The 10,899-nt window shown below is 55.7% G+C and overlaps 1 protein-coding gene and 1 long non-coding RNA gene across 2 annotated transcripts; one reads left to right on the top strand and one right to left on the bottom strand.

The window, feature by feature from the left end:
• Nucleotides 1-752: 752 nt before the first annotated feature.
• Nucleotides 753-10,746, bottom strand: NMT1 (N-myristoyltransferase 1). The gene is made up of 12 exons (XM_418088.8): nucleotides 10,580-10,746; nucleotides 7,163-7,271; nucleotides 6,457-6,601; nucleotides 5,465-5,583; nucleotides 5,187-5,278; nucleotides 4,655-4,771; nucleotides 4,067-4,237; nucleotides 3,599-3,707; nucleotides 2,822-2,992; nucleotides 2,073-2,240; nucleotides 1,793-1,930; nucleotides 753-1,038 (listed from the first exon to the last, which is right to left on the bottom strand). The coding sequence occupies exons 1-12, from the start codon at nucleotides 10,705-10,707 to the stop codon at nucleotides 1,018-1,020; spliced, it is 1,488 nt and encodes a 495-aa protein (XP_418088.1). The 5' UTR covers nucleotides 10,708-10,746; the 3' UTR covers nucleotides 753-1,017.
• LOC121107701 lies at nucleotides 9,395-9,976 on the top strand. Its single transcript, XR_005842019.2, has 2 exons — nucleotides 9,395-9,510; nucleotides 9,699-9,976. It is a non-coding gene; the product is annotated as an uncharacterized LOC121107701 (long non-coding RNA).
• Nucleotides 10,747-10,899: the final 153 nt, after the last annotated feature.

The raw sequence follows: 10,899 nt of genomic DNA, 5'->3' as shown, positions 1-10,899 counted from the left end.
TCACCTGGAGGGGGGGTGGCTTTGGGGACAAAGGGAGGAGATGCAGGGGGAAATGGCTGAGCCCCCTTTTCTGATGCTCTCCCCAGTGCTGGGGGCTCGTTGGAGCCTGATTCACCCCACTGTCCCACAGCCCCAGAAAGTCCCACGTGCTCCTGGCTCTGTGCTCGTAGCTGATGTCCCCATCACCACTGCAGGGCGGCTCTTGGCTCTGTGGGGCACAGGAGGGGACGTAGAGCTGCTTGCATAGTAGGGGGACAGGGACACTGGGAGTGCATAGATGAGCGTGTGCAGCTTTGGAAACCTTTGGCGTGGAGATCGAGAGCGATGGAAACAGATGTCTTCTTGGGAAAAAGGGTCCCATGGAAGAATCCAATCCTGATTCTGAGCCTGTGCAGGAGGCACTGGGGCAGTGGGAAAGGCCGAGCCCCCAGGAAGGCTGATGGCACGTTGTAGGGCACGCAGGCCAGACTTGGATGGCGTGGAGAGAAAAGCATCCGAGCACAGCACGCCGAGGTGGCATGGGGTGGCAGATGAGGAGGTGTTCCAAGCTGGGTCCCCTGCATCTTCGCCCTGGTGAGCACTGAGGGTTCGAGTCTCCGAGGCTGGGGAGGAGAAGGGACAAGGCATTGCTTGCACAAATAGCCCTTAAAACCAAACATCGAGGTGTTCCCAAGCAGGGAGGGATGGCACCAAGGAGGAGGTGGTGGCCTTCAGCAGCTGAATGCACTCGTGCCAGTTTGGAACAGGAAAGATTTAAAATATATATAATATATACTTTTATTATTCACCCGTTAACTCCATTATATGCCAATCATGAGCTAGTTTCAGCAGTTACATTCCCTTGATCATGTCTTTAGGAGGATGCAATTAATTCAAAACAAAGGAGAGCACTGCCAGTGCCTGGGGACGCAGTCGGTGACATCGGTCAGGGCTGGCAGGGCTGGCTCACTTCCACGTGGAGCCACACTCAGCTGGGCCAGGCTCCTCGGTGACACCGTGCCATCCTCACAGGGTCATTTACTGCAACACCAGTCCGACCTGGAGAGCAAAGAGATGTGGGTCACAAGCAACAAGTGACTGTGTGCTACCTCAAACCCAGCCTGGATGGATGGAACTCCCTCCCCATCGCTGCTGGGAGGGCTCGAGCCCCAAACCCATCAGTTCTCTGGGTGAGGAGCTGCTCAAGCAGCCCTGCAGGCATCTCTGTGAGCTCAGTGATGGAGCAAAGCTGTGCTGAAGTGCATGGATTTGTACCCTGTGCGACTCAGATCAGCCCAGACCTCACAGCTGGAGGAGGTGGCAGAAAGCCCTAATTCCACACCTGTCAGACCTCACACCTCTAACGAGCTGTCTGCAGGCTCTCCTGCATTTGGGATGGCAGAGATCCTAATGAATGCCAGAAGTATTAATGAGCTGTTGTGACGCCACGTGGGCAGACTGCAGGAGCACTGTGCTGCACAGCAGGACGGCTCCTGGCTCTCCAGGGCTGCTCCACATATGGTTCCCAACCCACCCAGGACCCCCAGTGAGCAGGATGGATGCTGAGCCACAATGTTGTGTGGTGGAGCAGTTCTGCTCTCTCCAGAGGGGCTCCTGTTGGTATTGCCCCACCATGGTGTCCTGCAGCAGGCTGACACATAGCCCATAGTGCTGCACAGTGGCACTCAAGACATGGAGAAGGGACTGCTGCACCCACTGTGTGTATCTGCCAGCCCACAGCCTCCTCTCAGCCGTAGTTCCCCACCTCTGGAGCCCATCCCACACATCCTCTGGGCTGGAGGACCCCACTCACCTTCTCCGGTGCCATGCTGGGACATTTCCAATTGTACAGGTAATACTGCAGGTTCCCGTCCCCGATCCCAAACTTCAGCTTCTCCAGGAAAGTTTTATTTTCCATGAGATCCAGTGCATTGAAGACGTCAAATCCTTTCTGTATGAGCAAAACACAAAGCCATCAGCTTACGTGCTGGTCAGTTCTCCTGTGTGTGCGCTTCCTGACCCCTCTTTGGCCCTCTGCACCCCAAAAAATGAGGATGATGAGGCTCCAAGCCGCCCAGCCCCTCTGTGCTCACCGACTTGGCGAGGATGAGAGCGTCGCTCATGAGGTCGATGAGAGGCGTTTTGGTGTGGACGTTGTAGAAGGAGTAAGCAGCTTTCAGGCTCTTGTGGGTTGGGTGGTTCATGATGGTGGAGGGCAGCGTGTAGAAGCTCAGGAAGTCTGTCACCTCCCCTGGGGCACTCTGAAAGGCAAAAGTGTGACACCTCAGTGTGTCAGGGCCAGGTTAAAGCCTGCCCAGAGCCTTTAAACTGTAGAATGGGAGCACCAATCTGTTCTATTCTCTGCTCTCGGACCACCCAGCTCCCTCCTGGAGGGGTGAAACTCCCTGCATTTCCACATGGGGTTTTCAGTTTCGGACTGCTGTACGTGCTGTATGGATGGGTTTGAAGTTATGGCCTTGGACTGGATTTCAAATGCATCACTCTGTTTCTGCCACTTCTGCAAACGCCCTTTTAGTCTCCCTGCCATAAAAATGTGGAGATGTGGCACTCAGGGGCGTGGTTGATGGGCACGGTGGGGATGGGTTGGGACTCAGTGATGCCAGAGGTCTCTTCCAACCTTAACAGTGCTAGGAGTGGGCAGAGCGGGGATGGGTTGGGGTTGGACTCGGTGATCTCGGAGGTCTTTTCCAACCATAACGATTCTATGATTCTAAGGGCTCCCTGAGAGCTGGGGCAGCCCCTGCGTAGGAAGCAGCGCCCTGCAGCAGCTCACACCAAGATGATCCCAAGAAAACAGCCCCGCCTCACTCCTCCTGCTCACCTCCACCACGAAGGTGTCGATGATGTTCTCCTGAGGTAGGAACCAGTGCTCCACCTCCTCTCGGCTCATGACGGGCGTCAGGTGGAAATGCTTCAGGTACTCGGTCAGGAGCTTGTGCACTGCAGGGATGTCTTTGTGCTCCATCGGCCGCAAGCCGGGGGTCTTGGGGGTCTGCAGAAAGCAAGAGAAGTCATTTGCACCACTTATAGGGCAGCTTTGTCCCCAAAGGACTGCCTTCACTCCCCAGATGCCTCTGAGCTGAGATGTGGGTCTGACTTTCTGCTCAAAAAGCAGCAGCTATAGAAAAGCAGCCTTCTCCAAATGAAACACGCAGCTCCCACCACCAGAAGGAAACAAACAAGGGCAGGGCAGGTGGTGGCAATCTGAACGCTTTGTTTTTCTCCTCTATCCAGATGGGGAAGTTCCCCAGCAGGACAACTGTGGCGACAGAACCCATCAGTGTGACTGAGGAATGAGGGCCTGACCCAACTCAAGGTCACTGTGAGGCTGTGTTTGGACAGATGAAGGCTGTCACATCTGCATTCCTGTTCTACCAGGAGGACGGGATATGAATCACCGTGAAACAAAAGATCACAGGGATCCTCTGGTTGCGAGGATTCGCCCTCAAAATGCAGGTACACAGGTAAAATAAGCAACGATTAAATAAAATCTAATGGCTTGATAAAGCCATTTACTACATAAACCAGTGCCAGTTCTCCACACAGAGGATTCAGCCTCAGGTGAGGTCTGTGTGTACCCAACTCCCAGCTCACCCACCTCGGGCAACCGGTAAAGCTTCATGGTGCGTTGCATAGTCATGTTCCTGCTCAGGTGGGAGAATTTGACCTCGATGAGTTTCCGAGGGTTCAGGGAGCGGTGCCAGTACCTGCACAAACACATCTGCTGGGGGAGACTGTTCGTGGGCAGCGGGAAGGAGCGTAAGGTTCTCAAAGCTGCCATGAGAGGGCAAGCGAGAACACTGCAAAGGGGACGGCCAGGAGCTCCGGGAGAGAAAAACAAGAGCGTGTGCTGCAGAGCCTCCTGCCTTGTGATAAAGGAGCAGCTTAAGCAAAGCTGCTGGGATAATCCCTGAAGGACACTGCAGGGAGGAGAAACCTGGGCTGGGGCTGATGTGTGCTGCCCCACACCGATAAGTGCAGCCATCCCCATCCTCTGCAGCACGGCAAGGGGCGGGCTGCAGGGCTTTTCATCGGTCCTAAATCTTTTCAGGGAAACGGAGCTCACCTGCATGTCCCCACAGGCTTTGGCAGCACCACTCCTGCTGTGTAAACAGCCTGAAAGATCCCCTCCAGGTGAACCCTCCGTGTGATCTCACGGATCAGGACCGGGGCCACTCGTTTCGAGCGCAGCTTTTTGTGGACACACAGAAAGTTTATCTCCACCATCTTCTTCTCTCTGGGGAAAGAAACAACGCAGAGCGTGAGACCCAACTGTGCTGACCGGGGTCCAACGCCTTGAGCAATTTAATTCCAACTCCCCCAAGACACAGACAAGTCCCATGGGAGGCCAAGGGGCAAGGTCTGGCTTTGCAGAGCTCTCCTTGTAGCTGCCACACAAGGTTTTCCCAGGAAATACAGTCTCCATCCAGCCCTGGAGGATTTCTGTAGGGCCGAGCTCTACGCTGATCTCACTCGTGGTGAAAACAGCCCTCAGGGCTATCGGCTACATGGCATCCTTGCACAGAACCTTGCAGCCCATCCTAAATATCCCCCACCTTGTCCTCCAAGGAGCCAAGCATCTCCATGGCTGAAGGGCATCGACCTGGAATGCCACCAAAGGACAGGATGAGAAACTCATCTGAGCAGCACTTACGTTTCGTAGATGTGGATGGTGGCAGGAATCGCACTGATAAACCCAACCAGCTTCTTGCTGGAGACCACTCTGACACCGCAGTGCCACTGGGGCAGCCAGCCTGGGGGACGCAGCGCCCTGGAGAAGAGACATACACTGGTGGTCACAGCACACCCAAGGTCCTACATGCACCTTCTGCTGCATCCCACCTCCCTGATACATCCCCAAACCTGCTCCGGGCCACCGAGACACCCAGGCAGAAGGACAAGAGGCGACCACAAAGTGACAATGCAGGAATGCTGAGGCATTGCTGCACCTTCTGGCCAAGGCCATCAGTGGCACAGGAGGAAATCAGCATCCCTCGATTCATGAACGCCCCAAGGAAACAGCAGCTCAGCTGTAACAGGTCTCTAAGCGCTGCTGCTGGCAGCGTTACTTGGCAGTCACCTTCATCCTGCAGCTCTGGGTCACTGGGAAGCAGCTGCAGTGCTACGGCCGGGGTTAAGCCAGCAGCATCCCACACCCTCTGCTCTGCGGCTGCGCTGCCACTCACCACAGCAGGAACTCAGGAGAGTAGTCGAAGCGGAACATGTTGTCATCATCTTCCACATAGTTCTCGTTCAGCAGCGTGTACAGCTCCTTCAGCTAAGGGAGAGATCAAGGAGGTCAAGCGAGCTATTCAACCAGCACCGTTCAACTGCTAAAGCCAGCAGCCCTGAACCAGGACCCTGAACACTTCTGGTGTGGCTTCAGCACTCCAAAAATCACTTCCAGCCACCCAAGCACTGAACCGTGCGATGGGGACTCACACACTGAGCTGCCCCTACTCACCACGCCTCTGTCCCCAAGGTCCAGCGCGTCCCAGGTGAAGCCCTGGGGCAAAGTGTATGGCTCCTGGCGGATGTTGTCCTTGTCTGGTTCAACAGGGCCGTGGGTGTTCACCACTTCTCCTGCCAAAGAGAGCAGGGAACTATGAAAGTTACCTCCATCCCCATGGCACCTTGTCTGACCATCCCCATGGCACCTTGTCTGGGCACTCTGCACCTCAGCCTTCGTGCAGGCAAAGCAGCCACAGCAGCGTGGCTGTCAAGAGAAGCACACCAGAGTGATGTGGTGAGGAATTGCCATCAAATGGCACTGACAGAGTTTCCAGGCAATGAGGAGGCAAACAAAGCCCATAGCATGAACTGCTCCCATCACACCTCCGCTTCTGGAAGTGCTCATCCACGGCAGCGCACTCTGCTTTGAGCAGAGATCTGAAATCTGGCCCCAGAATTCTACAGCCATTTGCTACCAGGCCCTAAACAGCCTCGTGCATGTAATGCTGCATGCCTAAAACACCGAGATGGACAACGGGGCAGTCAGTCCAAGCACAGTCAGCAGTTTGGTGCACTGTGGCTGTTTGGTGCCTCTCTTTCCCCACCCCTTTCACGCTGTACCTCCCACCTAATGGGGTTTACAGGCACAGAAGCGCTGTTTGCCACGTCAGGATCCTCTGGTGAAAGGGGCAAACACAAGCCAGGCTTTGCTGCCTCAGTAACCCTGTGCCTGCGGTATTCCACAATGATTTCCCAGCACAAGCACAAAGAGGGACCAAAGCTGGGTATCACTTCCAGCAAACAGCCCTTTGAGACCAAACAAAGCCTCGGACGGATGCTGACAGCATGAAAAGGGAATCAAACGTAGTGTTTGCAGCAAGAGGGGTTGGGAACTGCCTCAGGAAGATTGTGCAGACCATCTGCAGCCACAACAACAACTACATACTATGCTCCCAGCTCCTGGGAGGGCTTCTTGGGACAGCCTGGGGGCTACGGGGAACATACCGAGCTTGGGTACTGGCTGCGTGTCCCAGAACTGGTAGCTGCGCTTGCTGGCCTCCTCCATGGTTTTGGCAGGGCCCTGGCCTACAGAGAAGAGCTCAATGGCTTTCTGAATCTCCTGGATCCTCTCAGCAGGCAAAGAGTTGACCTGAGGGAAAAAAAAAAACAAAAGGACAAAATGAGGATGCTGAGCTTGTAGGCCTGTGTTTCAGCTCCTCGTGAGGAGTGCTGGGGGGTACCAATAGGGTAGGGACAAGCCCTGTACCCCCCATGCTCCTTCCCAAGGCTCTGGCTGCTAGTCCAGGGCAAAGCCGAGAGGGGCAGACAGTCCCTGCTGCTGTTCTTATGCTAATTAAGCAAAAATCAACACCAGGGAACGTTGTCCAAGAGTAGGAAAATGGGTTTGTTGTGCTGGCAGCCGGGCTCGGTGGCACAGAGCGGCCGTTCCCTGCCATCCCCGCTCTGATTTTGGGAAGAGCAGCTGAGAGGCGCCAGTCTGAGCCTTTCAGTGGAGCTGGCTTCGATACCCAGCAACGGGCTGCATTCACCCTGCAGCAACACCTCCCGCAGCAGTGGGAATTCCCATGCACCGAGCCAGGAAATCACTCTAAATCTGAAGGCTTTCAAGCAGCCAAGTGCCTGAATACAACAGCAGGCAGTGTCAGCACTGGGATCATTTTGACTGCCCTGAAAGGTTTGAGATGCTCACCTTCATTGGCTGGTCCTGAGCCTGGTCAGGCTGATCTCCTTTTTCTTTCTTCCGTTTTGGTTTCTTTTTCTTCTTTTTGGCTCCGCTGTCATTCGTTGGACTCAAGCCACTAGGGAACAAAAGAAACATCATTGCAGCTTTTGGGTTGGTTTGTTTTTGGTGTTGGGTTTTTTTTTGAGGACACTTACACAGTCTCCAAAACACTCTAAGGAAAAGAAAAGCTCCCTGTTCCAAGACCTGGCCTCACAGTCCCCTTCCTTCCCTTGTCCTCCAGCTGAGGACCAGGACCTCTGGATGCACTGGGGCCACCCAAGCTGGTGGCCAGGACCAAAGGCTCCCTGCCCCCATAGTTAGAGGCTCCAGCAGCTTTCACACCAGGAGGAACCCCATCGCCAAAAGCCAAGAGATCTGTGTGCATGGATACCTCCTCGGTCCAGGGACCCACGCAGCATCGCTCCAGTCCAAACTCCTGCAAACAAGTTCAGCCCAAGTGGTATCATTCTACCAACAGATAGAAGAGGGGAGAAAAACGTCCCTGATTTCTGAGTGAAGATGTTGTGAGCAGGAGGAAACCAGAGCTGAGTGTTCCGCGTTAGCTGAATTCAGCTGGGGAATGAATGCAGCCCATCAGGCAAAGCACGGAGGAAACGTAATGCGGTGAATGGGAGCTACGCCTGAGTCCTTGGGACTCACAGCCATGCTTGGAGGGATTTTCAATTTTAAACCCACTTAGCAAAGCAAATACCAATGGTTAGAGGTGTTTTCTATTTTAAAGTCCATTTAGCAAAACAAATAGCGTGCCCAATCCCCTCTAACTCCCCAAATTAACCCCCGTGCCCTGCAGAATTGCAAACATCCCCAATCGCAGTGCACGGGGCTGCTCTCCAGCCCATCTGTCAACGAACAGACAGCTCTGCCCGGAGCCCGTGGCTCTCCCAGATGTGCTCACAGCCTTTTTCCTCTCCTATCTCGTCAACTCAAGAGCTGCTCTGATAGATAACATGGGTGGAGAAAGGCACACCGGCTGTGCTAGCAGAACTATCTTGGCACTTGGGGACACGGGTTACTGGCACAGCAGGGACGGGTTGTGGCGGGGCTTGGCAATCTTGGAGGTCTTCTCCAACCTTAATGATTCTTGAAAGAGATGTTAAGGCACAAGGGGAGGCGACGGGAGGCAGCCAGCACGGCGTCACCGCGGGCACAGCGCGCCTGAGCCGCCCACGATGGAGCGCCGGCATCGCTGCACAACGGGAGGGCGGCTGCTGTGGCTGCCTGCAGTTGTGCGAGGCCTCTGGCACGGCCCTGCACCGCGTCCCGATCTCTGCGTTGGAGAGAGATGGGTTCCGAGCTGGATGAAGGCTTGGCTGGATGGCCGCAGCCACAGGGCTGTGCTCAGTGGCTCCATGTGCAGGTGGAGGCGGTGACGAGCGCTGTCCCCCAGGGCTCCATCTTAGGAGCGGTGCTCTTCAATCCCTTTCTCAGTGACACAGAGGATGGGATCAGTGCACCTCAGCAGCTGCAGAGGACACCGAGCTGAGCGGTGCGGCTGCTCCGAGCGGAGGAAGGGCTGCCGTCCAGAGGGACCTGGGTGGGCTTCACAGGTGCCCAAGGCCAGGCTGGATGGGCCCTGGGCAGCCTGACCTGGTGGTTGGCAATCAGCCGAGGTGGGGGCAGGTGGAACTGCATGAGCTTTAAGGTTCCCTCAAATCAAAATCTTTCTACGATTCCAACTCCTCAAACTCCTCCATGCTTAGAAATCAGAGAGGTGACAGATGAGGAGCTGTGTCTGTCCCACATTTAGACACTGGAAAATCCTCCTGACAAACGAGTGTGGCTAATTGGGTGCAGGTAATCTCATTAGGCTGTGGGGGCGGGCAGATGGCAGGGACGTCACAGTGCAGGGCAGCAACACATCATCACTGCGATGCATTCTGCAGCAGACCAGAAACAAAACACTGCTTTCACACAAAGGAAATGAGAATAAACATGAAAGTGTGATTCTCTGTTGGAAAATGAACTCTGTGCTTCACCACAGAGAGGCACTTCCCAGTGCTGACACAGAACCAGGGCGGGGGATCTCAATTCCTCTTTCCTGTCCTTAAAAGGAAAGGAAGTGCTGCTATCGCTCAGTAATAGTGCTGAGTTCCTACAGCCTCGAGCCAAGAGCTGATGGCTCCGAGCACAGACTGGGCACTGGCAGAGGGACAGCCCCAGGCACTGCTCCCAGACACCGCCCCTTTGTGCTGTGCTGGGGACAGCGCTCACCTCACGCCCTTGCAGATGTGGCACCGGGCGATGCGGTTGGTGGACATCAGGACGGGTTGAGGTGTGACTGGATGATCTTACAGGTCTTATCCAACCTTAATTTTCTATGAGTGGGCATGGAGGGGATGGATTTGGGTTGGACTGGGAGATCTTAGTGGTCTTCTCCAGCCTTAATGTTCCATGAGTGGGCATGGTGGGGATGGGTTGGGGTTGGACTGGATGATCTTAGAGGACTCCTCCAAACTTAATGACTCTGTGATTTGCTCAACAGCACCCAATCCTTCCTAACCCACGGCTCACCCATCAGCCACCATTCATCTGAACAGCTGTACTGGGAAATCACACTGAGAAGGCACAGTAACAGTGATTAAATGCCATGTCTGCTCTCTGCTTGGCTCTGGTTCCCGCAAACCTAATCATGTAAGAGCAGAGGAAAAGAGAAACCTTTCCAAGCATGGCTAAACCCATTAAAAGGAGACATGATGCCACACCCAAGAGGCAAATAAAATAGAAATGCACATCTGGGCTGCTGTAAAACAGCCTCTGTAATACGTCTTGCATGACCTTTTATTACCAGACAGGCAAGATCACTGCTGATGGGGAGAGAAAGGCCCTTCATACAATGCAGGTGGGAGCCTGGTGAGGCTCGGATGTGCCATGCAGAGGCACAAAACCTCAGCGTGAATGGTGTGAGATCACTGCCTGTGTCACTGTGTCATCACTTCACACCTCGTGTCCCCCAGCACTGCTCTGATGGGTGCCAAGCAGGTGGCACTGGGTGGCACTGGGTGGCACGGTGATGCTGTAGGAGCCAGCGGGTGCTGGAGGCAGCAGGATGGCACGCACCAACGACACAAAGCACCCAGAATTCGGCATAAAGCTGCAAGATTCCCCGAGGTCTCCGCCCCCCGCCCAACTCCCATCCACGCCACGACCGGGCCCGACCCTGCAGCTTCAGCACACGCTCTCACGCTTAGGAGTGAATGGAAGCTGAACGGCCCGCCCCCATGCCGACCGACAAGCGGCTCGCCCAATCGCAGCGCGCGATGTTATCTGCCGGCCAATCAGCGCGCGCAAGGGGCGGGGCGGCGCTGACTTCCCGGCCGCTGCCCACCTCAATGGGCCCCGCGGCCGCCCCCGCGCCGCGCTCACCCCCGCTTCGAGCCGCGCTCCGCTTCGTTCTCGCAGTCGCTGCAGTGCTCGTGGTCGTTCTCCTCCGCCGACGGCCGCTGAGGCCTCGCTAGCGGCCGCCTCACTGCTGTCTCACTGTCGTCCGCCATCTTGAAACGGGGCCTCGGCGGCTGCCGCACCCCCACAACAAAGCGTTCTGTGATTGGGTGGCGAGCCGCGGGGCATGCCGGGAGCGGTAGTCCGCGCGGGCAGGAGGGGGCCGGACCGGGCGCGGGCGGGAACTACAACTCCCGTCAGCCTTTGCCGCTCCCCACTCGCTCTCTGCTCGAGGGGTCGGACCG

The sequence above is a fragment of the Gallus gallus genome, chromosome 27 (genome assembly GCF_016699485.2).
Source record: "Gallus gallus isolate bGalGal1 chromosome 27, bGalGal1.mat.broiler.GRCg7b, whole genome shotgun sequence".
Classification (NCBI taxonomy): domain Eukaryota; kingdom Metazoa; phylum Chordata; class Aves; order Galliformes; family Phasianidae; genus Gallus; species Gallus gallus.
This window is presented reverse-complemented; position numbering and strand designations above follow the sequence as displayed.

What these genes read in the sequence shown, in the direction of transcription:
- NMT1 (XM_418088.8), bottom strand. Translation starts at nt 10,707, where the DNA reads ATGGCGGACGACAGTGAGACAGCAGTGAGGCGGCCGCTAGCGAGGCCT. An exon ending in GAGCGCGGCTCGAAGCGGGG is followed by an intron (nt 7,272 to 10,579) that starts GTGAGCGCGGCG and finishes TTTGTTCCCTAG; the next exon opens with TGGCTTGAGTCCAACGAATG. An exon ending in TCGACACCTTCGTGGTGGAG is followed by an intron (nt 2,241 to 2,821) that starts GTGAGCAGGAGG and finishes TTTGCCTTTCAG; the next exon opens with AGTGCCCCAGGGGAGGTGAC.